We start from the raw sequence: 17,523 nt of genomic DNA, 5'->3' as shown, positions 1-17,523 counted from the left end.
CACATCCCATATTAAATTAATGCCTATAGAAAGAAAAATCTTAGCTAAATATACTGCATGCTACATTTTTACTACACAAACCACATTCAAATACTTCCAAGCACAAGGATACCTGTATCTATAGTAGGAAACCAAGATTCTCTCTCTGACCTCCCCTTCAATTTTCTGGTCAATGACCAGCAACATGACTCCATACAAATAGAGAGCTTCACACTGTTGAGAAATAATATGAATTAACAAATTAATGCTATCTAAACACTAACATATTTACCATTTAATTAATATTTTAAAGTGAATTAAGTGTTTTTACATCTTCTGAAAAGTGCCAGATGACAGTGATTCCATGTTTTGTCTCATCAATCAAACAGATGTAGCTCAGACATTACTTCCACACCTGGGTTTGCTAAAAAGTTTGTTAGAAGTGGCTGCTCGAGAACAAGGCTAAGCATGAGAAAATAGTCTCCCTGCCAATCTATTTTTAGCTTTGCAGAAATACCCACTTGTCTTACTAGTGGAGCGATCTATGTATGGGATGAGGGCAACTATCTGCTAAAATGGTCTGAGATGACCAACTTATTTCAGAGTGGCCATTAAATGGTCCTCAGGTGGCAGTGAGTTTTCGATCACTAATGACCTGGATCAGATTTGAACCATAATGAAGTGAAAATGAAAACGTTTCCTTATCCTCTTACCATTTCCTACATGGATTCTTGACAAAAAGTGAGCCACAGAGCTTGAATGCATTTTGTGAAGTTAAAATATAGACAGACAATATGTTTAAGTTAAATTTAGAAAGGGTGGATGCCAAATTGTATCTGACGCTAATATAGTTGATGTAGTTTATATTACTGGTTACAAACTGGTAAATACTTACTAGAAGTTGCTTGCCATCTTCATTAAGGAGCACAGTTTCTATTGTTTGTTGAATGTAAATTCCTTCATTGAGATCATCCAAATATCTACAAACAGTAACCAAGAGTAGGTCACTCACCACCAGGAGTCCGTTTTCTGTTCTCAACTGATGTGCCCTTACGAGCAAGTGGGGCAGTTTCCCCTGAAGCTCAACAGAAGAGTGTAGAAGCCCTGCTTATAAGGTTATGACATCTCCTCCCAGAGTATAAAGTTCACTTAGCAAAGATTCAACAAGCACAAGTTTCTCAAGCACAGAAAAAAAACAGAAAGGTCCTAATAATCTGAGGAAGGCATTGGAGGTCTGAGCCCACTAGATGTAGAGTGTCTCCTGCAACATACTGATCATGTTCTGGTTCAGTTAATGTCAATGAATTGGAGAGTATTCAGTATCTTGCAGATTTGAGGCCTTTATTCAAGTGAGAACAACTCCTTTGCAAACCATCCCCTCACCTCTGTATGGATGGAGGTAACCTAAAGAGCAGAGCATGGGAAGGAAAAACTAGGAACTAGTCAGACTAGGAGAAAAGGCTGGAATATTATGCAGAAGGTTAATCAGAGCTTCATCACTGGAGTCTAGAGGGCATTGACAGTTTGACAGGAGGCCCAGAAGTCACCTCACAAATATCAGTTACTGTAAATTTCCCTAATATAGCTCCATTCCATTTTGCAAGGGGAAAGTTGGAAGTAGAATGGTTTCATCTTAATTGTTAAGAGGGATATATCTATCTAAAAAGGTTTTCTAGTACTTGTCCATCACCACAGTAGCTGAGCACCTTCCACATAAAATCAATAGCTAGAGCAAAGTCCCTACTGGATTTTATGGAGTCTCTGGCAATTCTACATGATTTCATGAGCCTTTTAAAACAGTAACCCTGGGGTAAGGTAGTTACTCTGAAACAAATAATTTAGGAAAGCAGTGCCATTGGAGGTCAGAGATAGAGAGGTACAAGCTAAAAATTTTTATCTTAATTCTCATACTCTTTTGCAACACCAAAAAGTTGATTTTATAATAATAGATCTCCCTTCATCCACAGATGTCAAAAACATTTTACAAAGATGGGCAAGTATCATCATTTCCAGTTTACTCATAAGGAAAGGAAGACACAGGTGAAGTAACTTGCCCGAGGTCCATCAACATGTTGGAGACAGTGACAGAAGCATAACACAGTGCTCATTACAGCAGGTCATGCTGTTAAGTAACACAGAAATATTTAGGCAGAGAAAAAAAACCAATTAAGATCATACAATTACTGGAGTCACTACACTAACAAATCTTACACACATACCTGTTTAAATCTACAATATATTTATGGACACTTTGAAATGCTAGATAAAATCTTGTCAAAATTTCTATGTTGTTTTCACGAAATTCTTCATCTAAATCCAGTAACTCAGGTTTGGCTTCCAACTTGCCTTCACAGATCTCAGGCCCCTAAGAAGAGGAAATTGATTTAAAAATTAGTAAAGAACATTGATCAGAATTATGACTGTTCGCTGTAGGAAAACAGTATGTGAATTAATTATGTATTGAGCAATTGCATCCACCTTAACTACCAAAAAATAGCATTGTCAAGGTGTGTTCAGCTAACTTTGATTTCACAATTAGCTCTTCCCCCAAAAGATATTTTGGACGTTTGTACTTATAAATCAATTGTATAATAAAAGGTTGATGGATTTTACATGTTATTAGGAATTCTTATATGGAAGCTGCAAACATAGTAATTAACACTTTGGGTGAAATCATGGTCCTATTGAAGTCAGGAAGACTTTTGCCATTGGCTTCAGTGGAGCCACAATTCCACTCTTAATACTTTTGATCCTCCCATATTCAGACTGGATTCTATGACCTTAAGTGCAAGATTCTGCAAACAGCAGCTCACATAATTAGTTTTTTCTAATGCATATTATCTCTTTGAAGGCAGCAGAACTATGGGCGTGTTGGCAGGCCCAGGCCTCATGTTATTCCTCAAAATAAACCTGTAGAGTAGGTACGCATTTTACAGATGGAAGGGAAGAGAGGAAACAACTGCAAAGGGTGCTGCCACCTTGAACTTTATAAAATAAGTAACTTAAAAATATATTTGAAGTCTGACAGCTGCCTAGATCCTCATGGCAATTTTTGTGAGTTTTTAAAATATTTCTTTTTCTCTTGGTCCTGTGTGAAAGATCCACACATGCAGGACACAAGGACTGACTGACAATACAGGTAAAGCAGTGAAATTGACAGCATATATTACACAAAGTAAACAAACAATTTTTAATCTCAAATCTCTTTCAAATATAGTGATTTTAGATGTTACTTGTATACTATGGATTTTAGACAAAAAGCATGATTTCCAAATTGATGATGTGCCTTTAAATCTATTTGTGCCTCAGTCTCCCGTAGGCACTGAGGAAAATGAGGTCATAAATGGGATTAGAATTTGAGCTCCCGATTCCCCATCCAATGCTCAGAGCTCACCACTCTTTCTATAAAATACCATTACGTGATCAGAGGTCTCTTACTGTACAATTCTCAGAAACAGAAAGGCAAATTAGTCACTGTGAGGATCCCTTCCCAAACTGTCCTGAAAAACAGCAAAGTGAAAGCACTTTCAGAAGTTAAACCCAGGAAGGGAAAAAAGGGATCCTCTCTGGCCACTGATCCTGCATATGCTTGTTAGATCAGCACATGTGAACAGATCTAATGGAGAACGAACCACCACAGAATTGTTATTAAAAGGAAGTTATATAAAGGTAGCTTTCAATGCAGCAGAAGATAGAGAACAGGGTTAAGGCAACCAGAAATGCATCAGGAATCTCATGATACTACTTGAAGGGAGACAGCCATTGTTGACATGCTCAGAATTTGATCGTCCTGTTGAAAGTGAGATTTTAAGTACGAAACTGTCCTTCAGATAATTAAAAAGGCCTAATTCCACTTTTTCAGCTGGGACAACCCAACAACCTTTTCAAAAAGGGTGTATTTTGGGATTTCTTATTCAAGTGTGCATTTTATACCATCCCTTTTTTCTCCCCTTACATCCTCCTTTCAAATAATCCGATAGAGCCAATGGAATTAAAAATCAAATTCCTGTTGTCCAAACACAAGATCTAGACTATACTCTGTTTCTGACTCACAGGAATAAACAAGACAGGGGAAAAGGTGTGACATGAGGTTTTTGGATTTAGTTCACTCAAACAATAAAGAGCTAAATGTGCAGGCATATCCAAATTGTAACCTCACTTTGGGTGAATTTATTGCCAATACCAAATTCAGCATAAAATATAATTTTATTAATTACTATCAAATGTAAGAGTTTAACACAATTAATTACTCAAGAATGGCAGGTTTAACACATGCATACGAACAGGCTAAAACACCCTAGAGCAGCGGTTCTCAAACTTCAGCAACCTGAGGACCCCCACTTTGATTTAAAATTTTTCGCAGACCCCCAAACCCCGACTCAGCTCCAGGTCCCGCCCACACTTCACTCCTTCCCCCAAGACTCCAGCTCTTCCCACAACTACTCCACCCCTGCCCCTCCTCTTCCCCACTTCTTTCCCCAAGCATGCCCCATCCCTGCTCCTCCCCACGCCTCCTGCATGCCGGGGAACAGCTGTTTCCTGGCATGCAGAAGGCACTGTGAAGGAGGGGAAGGAGTTGATCAGTGGGGCCAGTGGCCCCAGACATGATTCCACCCCCTCCCCCAAGTGCGTCCCATCCCCGCTCCTCCTGCTCCCTCCTAGAGCCTCCTGCACGCCACTGAACAGCTGGTCCCTGGCATGAAAGAGGCGCTGGGAGAGAGGGGCAGAGTTGAGGTAGGAAGGGGTAGGAGTTGATCAGTGTGGGTCCACAGATGCCAGTTTGAGAAACGCTGCCTAGAGAAATAGTGCTCCAGTAAGAAAATGATGGTTCAAGAGAGAGATTTAACATGGCAGAGTAATATTTACCTTAAAGTAACTGAAATCAAATATGATATCCCCATACTTCTGTTGATCAGCCTTGTCTTTGAGCCTAAAAACACTAGGAATAAACTCAGACAGTCTCAAAAGTTCTGCAATGATGGCATTTCCACAAGAGACAATCCGAAGAATTGCCTGGCCACAGTGATTGTTTTCAGCTAGAAAATCAACCATCCTGAAGATGACTGTGACAGAGTAGTGATATTATTGCAGTCTGTTTTTGAGTTTCAATCTTCAAGTCATTTGGAGAAAGAAGTCTAACTGGAAAACTACATGCGCCATCTAAATTACCTGTAAAAACAAAAAATCCACACATTCAGCACATTTTAAATGGCTCAATCTATAGATATTAAAGTAACTCTAGAAAAACTGTAGTTATAGAACTCTATATACCCCAGCAACAGAGAGTAGATGGCAGATGAAAAATAAACACTGTAGTGTAATCTTCCGCATATATACAGCACTTAGCTAAGACAACTCCAAGATCAGATGAGAAACTGTAGCACAATGACAGGTTTCAGAGTAACAGCCGTATTAGTCTGTATTCGCAAAAAGAAAAGGAGTACTTGTGGCACCTTAGAGATTAACCAATTTATTTGAGCATAAGCTTTCGTGAGCTACAGCTCAACTTCATCGGATGCATACTGTGGAAAGTAAAAAAGATCTTTTTATACACACAAACCATGAAAAAATGGGTGTTTACCACTACAAAAGGTTTTCTCTCCCCCCACCCCACTCTCCTGCTGGTAATAGCTTATCTAAAGTGATCACTCTCCTTACAATGTGTATGATAATCAAGTTGGGCCATTTCCAGCACAAATCCAGGTTTTCTTCCCCCCCACAAACCCACTCTCCTGTTGGTAATAGCTTATCTAAGCACAATCTTTACCAAAAGATTTCTGGAGAGCTGCTAAAAGGCAAAATGATCAAAGCAGATGACAGGCCAAGCAGCAGAAGCAAGATACTGACACAAGCTAGTACTTTATAAAATGAGTTAAGAATAGCACAGCCACCTTAGATCTATAAAACAACACAACCAAAAGTGCTACAGCAAAGTGGATAAACATTTAGATGAATGAGAGCTAACTGCAGCTCAGGGTCAATCATTTATTCATTGGTTTCAGAGTAACAGCCATGTTAGTCTGTATTCGCAAAAAGAAAAGGAGTACTTGTGGCACCTTAGAGACTAACCAATTTATTTGAGCATATTCATTGCTACACAGACACCTTTTCAACTGTGGTCGCACTTCTAGGTCATAGCGATCTCTCTCCAAGTCAGGAATCTTAATTGTATCCAGTTAAAAAGACCCCAAAAATTACAACTGTCCAATCACTTCCTTTTTCATATAGTTTCAATCACTACAATCATATGTAAATTATGAATAAGAAATCAAAATTAATTGACTGTTTGCAGCCTTGAGACAAACAATCTGTTTAATTTTTGCATGTCTCTCAGCTTGCACAAAGGAAATCAACAAAGTGAGTTTCGCTTTTATTTGTGGTCACTTTCCCTAGGAGATATTTAGTGCAGCAATGCTAAAGGCAACTATTTTCATTTTTTAAAACATCTGTGGAAATGTTCGTATTGATTTTAGGTTTCATAAAAGCTTGTTTTAAAAAAATGTTGAGCTAAATCTAAGTTGACAGCTTCCCCTTTAAACGCACTCTGCCACAGCATACCTAATAAGGGCCCAATCTTTCTCCTGTTTAAGTACACAGCCCTAGAATGAGTTTTACCTGGCTACAGAAGTTTGCCCATGCCATGCTTATTGCAGGATCAGGACCTAAATCAAGGACAGCAGGACTGGGCCTTAAATGATGCCTCACCCTACCCTCCAAAAATGCAGTTCATCAGTCTAACATGGTTTTTTGATTTTAAATGAATGTCAAATTAAAATATTTCAAACTCAAGAAGACAGTTGGTGGTCCAAAATAAGTAACTTGCAGAGTGGTTAAGTCTTACTTACAGGGACAGAGATAGGCCCTCATTTTGGACTAATATTAAAGGCTCCTTTTAGCAGTCAATGACTTTTGTACAGTATGTTTCAAGGAGATACTGAAGAACTCACTGGCTTTCATCCCACTCGTTACCTCCGGCTTGTGCAATGAAACAAACATCTCCCACCCTCACTGGCATTTACCAATTTCCCTTCACCCCAAACCCACATGTCCCAGGCAGGGTTGCCAATTTTGCTTGGACATATTCCTGGAGGTTTTCATCACATGACAAGCGTCAGGGGGTAACCGCGCTAGTCTGTATCCACAAAAACAACAAATAAAATGCCACCAGAGTCCTTACCATCACATGACATAATCTTTACTTCCTGGAGGCTCTGGACAATCCTGGACGGTTGGCAACCCTACGAGTCCCAGGTACTCGCGCTCTAGCCTCCCCACCAGAGAAATGCCCCGAGTGCCTCACAAACACAACCTACCCTCCTACCCAGGAAACAACACCCGCAAAATGACACCGTCACCCTCCCACCATCACAGCCGGCCCCCCACCCAGGGCGTTCCCTGGAAGAAGACACAGCCCCAGCACCCCCTCGCCCCAGCATTACCCAGCGCCCCGGAATTAACCCTCAGCCATCCACCCTCCGAAATCACAACACCCCCCGCTCCCGGGGGGTGCGGCAGAGCTCCTGCTTCCCCACCCCCACCCTAAATAGGAGCTCCCCAAGAATGCCCTGGGCCTGCCAAGGCACCCCCCGCACTTACTGTGCCAGCCGGGCTCCCTCCTCGCCCAGAAAGGCGCTGGGCTTCCCCCGGGCCGGGCCAGGCCACTCGCAGGCGATTTCTGGAGGCCCGGACGCCGCAGGCTGGAAGCCCTCGGCGCAGCGGCCCGCCCAGCCGACGCCAGCGGCCCTGGGTCATGTGCCCGGGCGCCGGCTGATGAGTCGGTTCCTGCTCGGTGCCCGCCTGCGCCGTGGAGCGTCAGCGCCTCCCGTGGCGGCGGCGGCGGCGGCGGTTCCTATAGGGCCGGAGGGGAGCGCGGCCTGCTGCCGGCGGAGCCGCCTCAGGCAGGGCCTGAGCCCCCGGCACCAGGTAGGGGGGCTGATGCCTTGCGGGCGCCCCGCCCGGGCAGGGATTGGCGGGAGGCTCCCTGGTGGGGAGGGAGAAGCTGCCAGCAATGGGCGAGAGGCCGATGGGCCTCCCCTCAAGCACTCCGCTTTAGCTGGGTGGATGGAGTGTGCGTGTGCGTGCGTGATGTTACCCAGTGAGGTTAGTCTCAGTGTGGATGCTCCCAAACCTGGTGCATATGTTGCCCCTGAGGCGTTTGCAGCTCCCTCTGGCCTGGGGCAGCCTAGTGGTGGCCCTACTGCCACCTCTGTGCCTGCCAGCGGGATGCTGTGGTGTGGCCCCAAGATGTGAAGTGAAGGCCGAGATAGCACAGCTCTTTGCTTGGCATGTTTCACCTGGAAACCCACCCCAGGGTGGTGGGGGGATCAGCACTAGGACAATAACTGACAGGCAACCTCTGGCCCTGACAAAGGGGAGCACTGAGTGTCTGGGAGGGTGGCCTTGGGAGTATCAGGGATACTTGGCATTTTTCATCCGTAGATCTCAAAGTGTGTTGCAAAGGTCTTTTTTTTTTTTTTATCCCTGTTTTAAAGATGGGGAAACTGAGTCATGGGGCAGCTGGGTACTGATACATTCTGCAGAATCTAAATGTTCATGTAAAATAAAAAAGAAGTTTCTAGCCATAAGGTGCTAAAATGGGTTTATGGAAAATAGATCCTCTCAAACTAACTTCAGGTTTCAGAGTAACAGCCGTGTTAGTCTGTATTCGCAAAAAGAAAAGGAGTACTTGTGGCACCTTAGAGACTAACCAATTTATTTGAGCATGAGCTTTTGAGCTGTAGCTCACGAAAGCTCATGCTCAAATAAATTGGTTAGTCTCTAAGGTGCCACAAGTACTCCTTTTCAAACTAACTTGATATCTTTTTTTTGATGGGTTTATAAATTTGGTTGATAAAGGTAATAGTGCTGATGTAATATACTTAGACTTTTGTATGGCATTGGACTTGGCACCATACAACATTTTTGTTAAAAAACTAGAAGCATATAAAATTAACATAGCAAATATTAAATGGATTAAAATCTGGCTAACTGATAGGTCTCAAAATGTAACTGTAGCTGCGGAATTGTCATCAAGCAGTTATGTTTCCAGTGCGGTCTCCCTGGGAGTGGTTCTTGGCTCTGTGCTATTTAACATTTTTATCTATGACATGGAAGAAAACCTAAAATCATCACTGATAAAGTTTACAGTCGATTTTGGTCAATTTCATGGTCATAGGATTTAAAAAATTGTAAATTTCATGATTTCAGCTATTTAAATCTGAAATTTCACAGTGTTGTAATTGTAGAGGGCCTGACCCAAAATGGAGTTGTGCGGGGAGGGGAAGGGTCACATGGTTATTGTAAGGGGGTTGCAGTACTGCTACCCTTACTTCTGCACTGCTGCTGGGCCCTTACTTCTGTGCTGCTGCTGGCAGGGTGCTGCCTTCAGAGCTGGGCGCCTGGTAATAGCCGCTGCTCTCTGGTTGTCCAGCTCTGAAGGCAGCACTGAAATAAGGGTGGTACTACCGTGACACCCCTAAAATAACCTTGTGACCCCCCCCCGCAACTCTCTTTTGGGTTAAGACCCCCAATTTGAGAAACGCTGGTCTCCCCTGTGAAATCTGTATGGTGCAGGGTAAAAGCACAAGAGCTGGGCCCTCAGTCAGCAGCCCCACCCTCTGGCCGCTCAGCTCTGAAGGCAACAGTGTGGAAGTAAAGGTGGCATGGTATGGTATTGCTACCCTTACTTCTTTGCCGCTGTTGGCAGGGCGCTGCCTTCAGAGCTGTGCGCCTGGTAATAGCCGTCGCTCTCTGGTTGTCCAGCTCTGAAGGCAGCACCGAAATAAGGGTGGTAATACCGTGACACCCCTAAAATAACCTTGCAACCCCCCCAGCAACTCTCTTTTGGGTCAAGATCCCCAATTTGAGAAACGCTGGTCTCCCCTGTGAAATCCTTATAGTGTAGGGTAAAAGCACAAAAAAAGACCTAATTTCACGGGGGGAGATCTCAGATTTCATGGTCTGTGATGTGTTTTTCATGGCCGTGAATTTGGTAGGGCCCTACAGATGACACACAAATTGGGGAACCATTAGAAAAGGGATAGATAATAAGTAAGGATATGATTCTGTCATGGAGGTCACAGGTTCCGTAACTTTAGTGGACCTCCGAGACTTCTTTGGCATCAGCCCAGCTGCAGCGGGAGGGCTGGAGCAGCTCTCAGCCACTCCTGCCCTCCTGATGGGGCTTGGAATGTTCAGTTCCCCTCCCCTATGAACAGGTCACTGGCTTCCGTGAATTTTTGCTTATTGCCTGTGATCTGTCTGTGACTTTGATGAAAAATTTCTGTGACAAAATCTTAACCTTAATAATAAGACAAAAATATATTAATGCCTCTATATAAATCCATGATATATGCACATCTTGAATACTGCATGCAGGTCTAGTTGCCCCATCTCAAAAAAGATATATTAGAATTGGAAAAGGTACAAAATAGGACAATAAAAATGATTAGGGGTATGGAACAGTTTCCGTATGAGGAGAGATTAAAAAGACTGGAACTTTTCAGGTTGGAAAACAGACAATTAACTTATAGACGAGCAATGGTGCGTAACTGTAGGAGCAAGCAATCCCATTACAGGTGGGAAAAGTCCCTTAGGAGCTGGTGTGGCAGCCAATGTACCAACAGAGGGAAGGCAGCGAATCAGTGAGAGTGCTAGGCTGCTGGTGGTAGAGCTGCAGTGTTACTTTTGTGACCTTTTTGGTAATAGAGACACATCACTCTTTTCCAGTGTAGGAATTGGGTAATTTTACTAGTGAATGCATTCTTGGGACAGAGTCCTGTCCTTTGTTTGATGGTCTCTAAATAAGTGACAATTGTTAGTCTGTTTCTTCTGAGGGCTGCCTGTTTGTCAGAACAGCCCTTATAATCAGTGGGCATTTTACCTTTAGTGAAGCAGTGTGCACGAGAATATGAAAGCCACAAGCCACTTTCTGCAGTATAATGCTGTTCTGCATTGCACCATAGATGTTTGGTGTATCTGGGGTGAAATCTTGGCTCCAGTGGAGTCAATGACAAAGCTTCCATTGACTTCAGTGGGGCCAGGATTTCACCCCTGCTCTTCAACATGTGATTCGAGCTGTTGGGACTTTAAGTTGGATATTTGTACTTCTGTTTCTTTTTCCAAACGCTTTATCTCTAGAACCCCTTTTCTGTTATTTCCAAGGGAATTATTTCAAGATGCCTGGGGGTTCAGTGATTTCGTTCAACTGTGTGGATTCTTCTCTATCGTCTCTGAAAAACTGCCAGTCATACATAAACACTGGGATGGATATTGCTACGAATGTTGCTCTTGACCTTGTGGAAAATTGCAGTAAGTAATTGTTTAGAGTACATTATCTTGTTTATTATCACCTTTGAACGTTATAGACGGTCCTAAGCATGCATATGTGGGCCTGGAAGCAATAAAAATCCAGCTTCTTTACAGAGAGTAGCAGCTTCTACTGTCCTGTCTACTTTAGGGAGTTATCATTTAAATCACTTCCCTGTCTTGAAAGATAAACCGAATGGAAATATAAATAGCAAGAAAATAATGCTCTAGTTCTTGTACCACAGAAGGCCAATTATATGTCAGCGTTCGCTATTCTGCAGCTTTGCAGAAGATTTAGCAGTGCAGAAAGTGGGGGGAGGGAGACCAATCCAAAAAATCCTAAACTGATTAAAAAATGACTCTGAGTTCGAATGTAGCTCCTTTGTATTTGTTCTGATATTTTCATAAGTGACTAGTGATTTTGGGTGCTCAACTTATAGCACATTTAAGAGGCCTCGTCTTCACAAAATGCTGAGCTCCCACTTCTTGAAGGTGCCTCATTCTGGGCATCCAAAAATGGAGGTACCCGAAATCCCTAGTCACTTCTGAAAATCTTGGCCTTCGTGTTTTCTAATGTCAGATGCATGCAATTCTGCTTTTCAAGGGAAAAGTAAAATGTGAGATCCCCTATTCCTACCACCACTCAGTCAACTTTTCCTGTGCAGTTACTGACCACAACCAGGATCTGGGTAGTACTCATTACGGGGCTGCCTAAAATGAGTGTTCTCAATTGGAGAAACAATAGCTTGACAAGAGGTCAGAAGGTTGCTTTTCCTTCCAGGATGTACCATGGTGGCTTTATCTCCAAACAGTCAAAAATTCAGATTAATTATAATGAATGAATCTATCTTTTAATAAGAATGGAGACTGAAAATCCTGTGACAACACAACAAAAAGCATATTCATGGCATATCTAATCTGACATTCAACAACAACTAGACTAGATAGGCATCAGTTGGGTTCAGTTACAATGAAGAACAACTTTCTATTTCTAGAATGTTACCTTTCTCCCCTCTGACCCTTTCAACCAGCCACCATGTCAGAGATAGTGGACAGGATTCTTAGCTGTGTGTCATTCCCATTACGTTGGCAGTGCAAAGGGAGCAAAAAGCTGGCTTAAACAGGCAGCTAGAGATTCCCCTTGCATACAGGAATCCATGGCTGGAGTAAAACTGGTATGACCCGTCCTATATTCCTCTGCTTCTGGTGTCACCCCATCTCTACCCAACTTAGGGGGCATGCTGGTGTATGAGGGAAAGTGCCAGAGAACACGGCATTTCAGCAATCCCAGACGCTCAGAATGACCCCTAGTAGTCAGTGTTAGGGGGCTTATTCCTTCACCCACTTACTTCCCTGGTCCTTCTCACATGAACAGAGAGCAACAATACCTGAAGTCCAAAGGTGCAAACAATTTGATGGTGATTGGGGTGAACTTCCAGCAAGCATGATTCCAGTTTCCTTCCTTAGTGTCCCCCTTCCCAGCTCTGACACTACAGAGCCTTACCTGTGTCCCAGTTCCTATTCCTGCCCTTAGCTAAACATGATTCCAATTTCCCCACCCCCATTCCCTGTTCCCATTTCCCCCACCCACACGCTTCCTGATTGACTGCAGACTATATAGTAAAACTTGAGTTCTGCTTCGCTATACCTTTACCAATCATTTTACTGAAATTTAACTAACCAATCCTGACATATTGTAACATGATTATTTAACCAATTATATCCCACCACCTTAATTAGTTTACACCCAGCAAAATTAATTATACAGCAGACCGAAACAATCACAGAACCAGACAGAGATTATACAGACAAACAGTAGGGAAATGGGGACTACAGTGATAGAACAACAAAGAAATGAGAATTTCACATCCCAGCTATTGATAAGTGAGTTCTTGCCAGACCGGATGCTATCAAACTAAGTTTCCTTTTCCATCTTCTAGGCACTTCCCTTTCTCTGGAGGCGATAGGCATTATCAGGACAGGATTGTATTCCTAACAGCCCAATAGCACCTTATTTGAATGTGACTAGGTTGGAATGTGAGGATGTGACCATTCGCTTCCCAGCTTATGGGCTGCCTCTGCTGCTTAGCCAAAGGCCTTAGCCTAAGAACAGGGCCTCAGACTGTCACAGTAAGAGAAGGCCCTTACACCGGCAGACAGTGATTTTGATTCTTTCTTTTATACCTTTATAACTAGCTAAGTGATAAGAATACACCTAAACTCTTAGAGTATAGGCCTTTACAGACAGGCCTGAATATCTATATCCTAACAGTCAGTTATTGCCAGCACAAGTTAAAACAGCCCTGAGGTTGCACAATGTGAAATATGAATGGGAAAATGGGAAATGACTGCCTAAGAAGGAGTACTGCAGAAAGGGATCTGGAGATCACAGTGGCCCACAAGCTAAATATGAGTCAACAGTGTAACACTGTTGCAAAAAAAGCGAACATCATTCTGGGATGTATTAGCAGGAGTGTTGTAAGCAAGACACAAGAAGTAATTCTTCCGCTCTACTCTGTGCTGATTAGGCCTCAACTGGAGTATTGTGTCCAGTTCTGGGTGCCACATTTCAGGAAAGATGTGGACAAATCGGAAAAAGTCCAGAGAAGAGCAACAAAAATGATTAAAGGCCTAGAAAACATGACCTATGAGGGAAGATTAAAAAACTTGGGTTTGTTTAGCCTGAAAAAGAGAAGACTGAGAAGGGACATAACAGTTTTCAAGTACATAAAAGGAGGAGGGAGAAGAATTGTTCTTCTTAACCTCTGAGGATAGGTTAAGAATCAATGGGCTTAAATTGCAGCAAGGGAGGTTTAGGTTGGACATTAGGAAAAACTTCCTAACTGTCAGGGTGGTTAAGCACTGGAATAAATTGCCTAGGAAGGTTGTGGAATCTCCATCGTTGGACATTTTAAAGAGCAGGTTAGACAAAAACTTGTCAGGAATGGCCTAGATCAGGGATCGACAACCTTTGGTGCATGGCCCATCCGGGAAGCGGCATGGGCTGAGGGATCTGCTGGCTGCCGCTTCCCACAGCTCCCATTGGCCTGGAACGGTGAATCGTGGCCAGTGGGAGCTGTGATCAACCGAAACCTGCGGACGCTGCAGGTAAACAAAGCGTCCCGGCCCGCCAACGGATTTCCTTGACAGGAAGGTTATCAATTCCTGGTCTAGATAATATTTGGTCCTGCCATGAGTGCAGAGGACTGGACTAGATGACCTCTCGAGGTCCCTTCCAGTCCTACGATTCTGTGATTATGAATTATATGTAACACTCTGGACTGGGACTCAGGAGTTCTATTCCTGGCTCTGCCACTGGCCTGGTGGGTGATCTTGGGCAAGTCATGTCAATTCTGTATGCTGCAGCTTCCTCACCTGTGACATGGGGCTAATGACACTGACCTCCTTTGTAAAATGCTTTGACATCTACAGATGAAAAGTCCTGTATAAGAGCAAGGTATTATTATTATTAACACTGATCTATCACACAAGGCCATTTACATGATGAAAATATAACATGGTTACTGTTAATTTAGCTTATGGTACACCTGTGCAAGTATTTTCTGTGCATTTCATTCCTGACTTGGGGTCATTTTCTGCAGACTTGAATGTAATGGTAAGATGTTCAGTTGCATTAATATTTCACTTAAAGATTGTGGAATGGTTTGCTGGGCTGAAGATCACTCTGAAAGGTTCAGAGAAAGATGTGGGACGTGGTGAAGGGCAGAGTTAAATTTCCAAGTGTATTGTTAAGGGAAGTGTGCTTCCCCTATGTTGGATCAGAATAGGGCACATTCCAATGAACAAAGGATCTTGAAAACAGCTTTTTTTCCTTTTTCGATTGACATCTACAAAAATATAAAATGAACAAGTGTGTAGTCGAGCTCCCCTTGGCTACAGTATCAAAAAGTCAAATTGAGGAAGAAAAAAAGAAAATTAATTTCCAATGGAACAGTACTACTGGGAAGTGCTATTTCTAGGAGAGTAATATATGCCCTTAGAGCTCCTACTTTCTGCTCTCAGAACTCAGTGTGATTATGGAAGTCAACTTGTTCAGTAGTGCGTCGATTCTTTGCTGAAATTGCAGCTTGGGTAGGCTTTAAATTTTATGCACCTGTCATAAATATAAAGGGAAGGGTGAACACCTTTAAATCCCTCCTGGCCAGAGGAAAAACCCTTTCACCTGTAAAGGGTTAAGAAGCTAGGATAACCTTGCTGGCACCTGATCAAAATGACCAATGAGGAGACAAGATAATTTAAAAGCTGGAGGGGGTGGGGGGGAAACAAAAGGTTCTCTCTGTCTGTGTGTTGTTTTTGCTGGGACCAGAGCAGGTATGCAAGTCAGAACTCCTGTAAAGGGCTAATAAGCAATCTAGTTAGATATGCGTTAGATTCTGTTTTGTTTAAATGGCTGATAAAAATAAGTTGTGCTGAAAGGAATGTATATTCCTGTTTTTGTGTCTTTTTGTAACTTAAGATTTTGCCTAGAGGGATTCTCTATGTTTTGAATCTGATTACCCTGTAAGGTATTTACCATTCTGATTTTATAGAGGTGATTCTTTTACTTTTTTTTCCAGTTAAAATTCTTCTTTTAAGAACCTGATTGCTTTTTCATTGTTCTTAAGATCCAAGGGTTTGGGTCTGTGTTCATTTATGCAAATTGGTGAGGATTTTTATCAAGCCTTCCCCAGGAAAGGGGGTGTGGGGTTTGGGAGGATTTTGAGCAGGAGGAAGACGTTTCCAAGCGGGCTCTTTCCCTGTTATATATTTGTTAGACGCTTGGTGGTGGCAGCAATAAAGTCCAGGGGCAAAAGGTAAAATAGTTTAAAACTTCCCAAGGTACAACCTAAGCTGGTAAAAAATAAGCTTAGGAGGTTTTTCATGCAGGTCCCCACATCTGTACCCTAGAGTTCAGAGTGGGGAAAGAACCTTGACAGCACCTCAGAGAAGTAACAATTGTAATAAACTATTCTGGATCTTGTTTGGACAAGGAATTGGGCTATTCTTTTTAGCCAGCATTGTTTCATGCATAAAAGGGATGTGTTATTCAAACAGTCTTTTTGTCAGAGCTGAGTTGGTTTAATAAGTTTTATTTCCTATATTGAAAAAATAGTTTCAGTCCCCTCTGATTCTTCCCAACCAAGCAGAAGTGTGTGTGTGTGTGGTTTTATTAGAACATCTTGTTTTGATGTTGACATCAGTTTAGGTTTTTTGCACATATGTACCAAAGGCCAAGTACTATCCTGAAATACATGAGAGTAAGCTGTGTCAGTTTTTTTCAACAGGGCATTGCATTGCGTATTGTGCTTGAGTGCAGAATTTGATATATAAAGGGTGTTTGGTGCTGAAGGCTGCTGACAACTTTCAGGAATAAAATGCTTTTAAGGGCCTGACTCTGCAAATACTTACCATCAGGCACACTGTTTATACTATATGCAGTACTGTTCTTCGAACCTGGAATAAAACAATAACATACTAACTTCTAATTTTACAGCAATAAGTGTATTATAACTAGTTTAAGACATTAATGCTAGGGATGTACTGGGCATATTTTCTACAGAAATATGACTATTGTTACTTTGATGAGTTCATGCTGTGTGGTTTTTTTTTTTTCGTTTTTTTTAAAGATGATAAAGCAGTGATTTGCAAAAGAACATGAGAACAAGCATATGTTTCCAAGTCCAGAGTGCATTAGTAATCTTTAAAGTGTAAATTGTCTTTGATGAATCTAAAATGCTTTTATCCTATGCCGGTCTTGAGCATTTCTTCCTTCCCCCAACCAAGTAGTGTCAATTACTGCAGATTAACATTCTGAACTATTTCTTTTTTACATTTGTTAGTTGCATTTGCAGTGTTCTCCCTCCTTTCCCCGCGGAATGTGTTGGAAACCAGACAGCTTTGTTCCTTTTTCTATTTTCCTTTTTTTTTCTTTTTTCTTTTCTCATGAGTGGAAGTTATGAAACAGATGTCAATGTTCAAATGAAAAGGAGTACTTGTGGCACCTTAGAGACTAACCAATTTATTTGAGCATGAGCTTTCGTGAGCTACAGCTCAGAAGTGAGCTGTAGCTCACGAAAGCTCATGCTCAAATAAATTGGTTAGTCTCTAAGGTGCCACAAGTACTCCTTTTCTTTTTGCGAATACAGACTAACACGGCTGTTCCTCTGAAAAATGTTCAAATGGAGTAAAAAACAACCACCATAACTTGCGAGGGGGAAGGCGTGGGCAAGGTGTAAG

At 42.3% G+C, this 17,523-nt stretch overlaps 2 protein-coding genes across 7 annotated transcripts in view; one reads left to right on the top strand and one right to left on the bottom strand.

Moving 5' to 3' along the window:
- WASHC5 (WASH complex subunit 5) overlaps positions 1-7,714 on the bottom strand; it is a 72,057-nt gene extending 64,343 nt beyond the window's left edge. For 5 of the 6 annotated variants that reach the window (XR_012666881.1, XM_075124942.1, XM_075124940.1 and 2 more), the window contains exons 1-5: positions 7,576-7,714; positions 4,846-5,148; positions 2,199-2,344; positions 875-959; positions 113-213 (exon numbers count right to left, since the gene is read on the bottom strand). Coding sequence is in view for 5 of the 6 variants with exons in the window: in XM_075124942.1 (XP_074981043.1) it covers positions 113-213; positions 875-959; positions 2,199-2,344; positions 4,846-5,031 (518 nt within the window). In the remaining variant the exon portion in view is untranslated. The remainder of the gene's footprint in view (positions 1-112; positions 214-874; positions 960-2,198; positions 2,345-4,845; positions 5,149-7,575) is intronic. The other variant, XM_048841593.2, reaches the window with a different exon arrangement.
- Positions 7,715-7,771: 57 nt separating this feature from the next.
- The window catches only part of NSMCE2 (NSE2 SUMO ligase component of SMC5/6 complex), a 190,029-nt gene continuing 180,277 nt past the window's right edge, over positions 7,772-17,523 (top strand). Inside the window, exons 1-2 of the mRNA XM_048841632.2 lie at positions 7,772-7,902; positions 11,143-11,289. Coding sequence (XP_048697589.1) covers positions 11,157-11,289 — 133 coding nt within the window. The 5' untranslated portion in view covers positions 7,772-7,902; positions 11,143-11,156. The remainder of the gene's footprint in view (positions 7,903-11,142; positions 11,290-17,523) is intronic.

This window comes from Caretta caretta, chromosome 2, assembly GCF_965140235.1.
Source record: "Caretta caretta isolate rCarCar2 chromosome 2, rCarCar1.hap1, whole genome shotgun sequence".
Lineage (NCBI taxonomy): Eukaryota > Metazoa > Chordata > Testudines > Cheloniidae > Caretta > Caretta caretta.
This window is presented reverse-complemented; position numbering and strand designations above follow the sequence as displayed.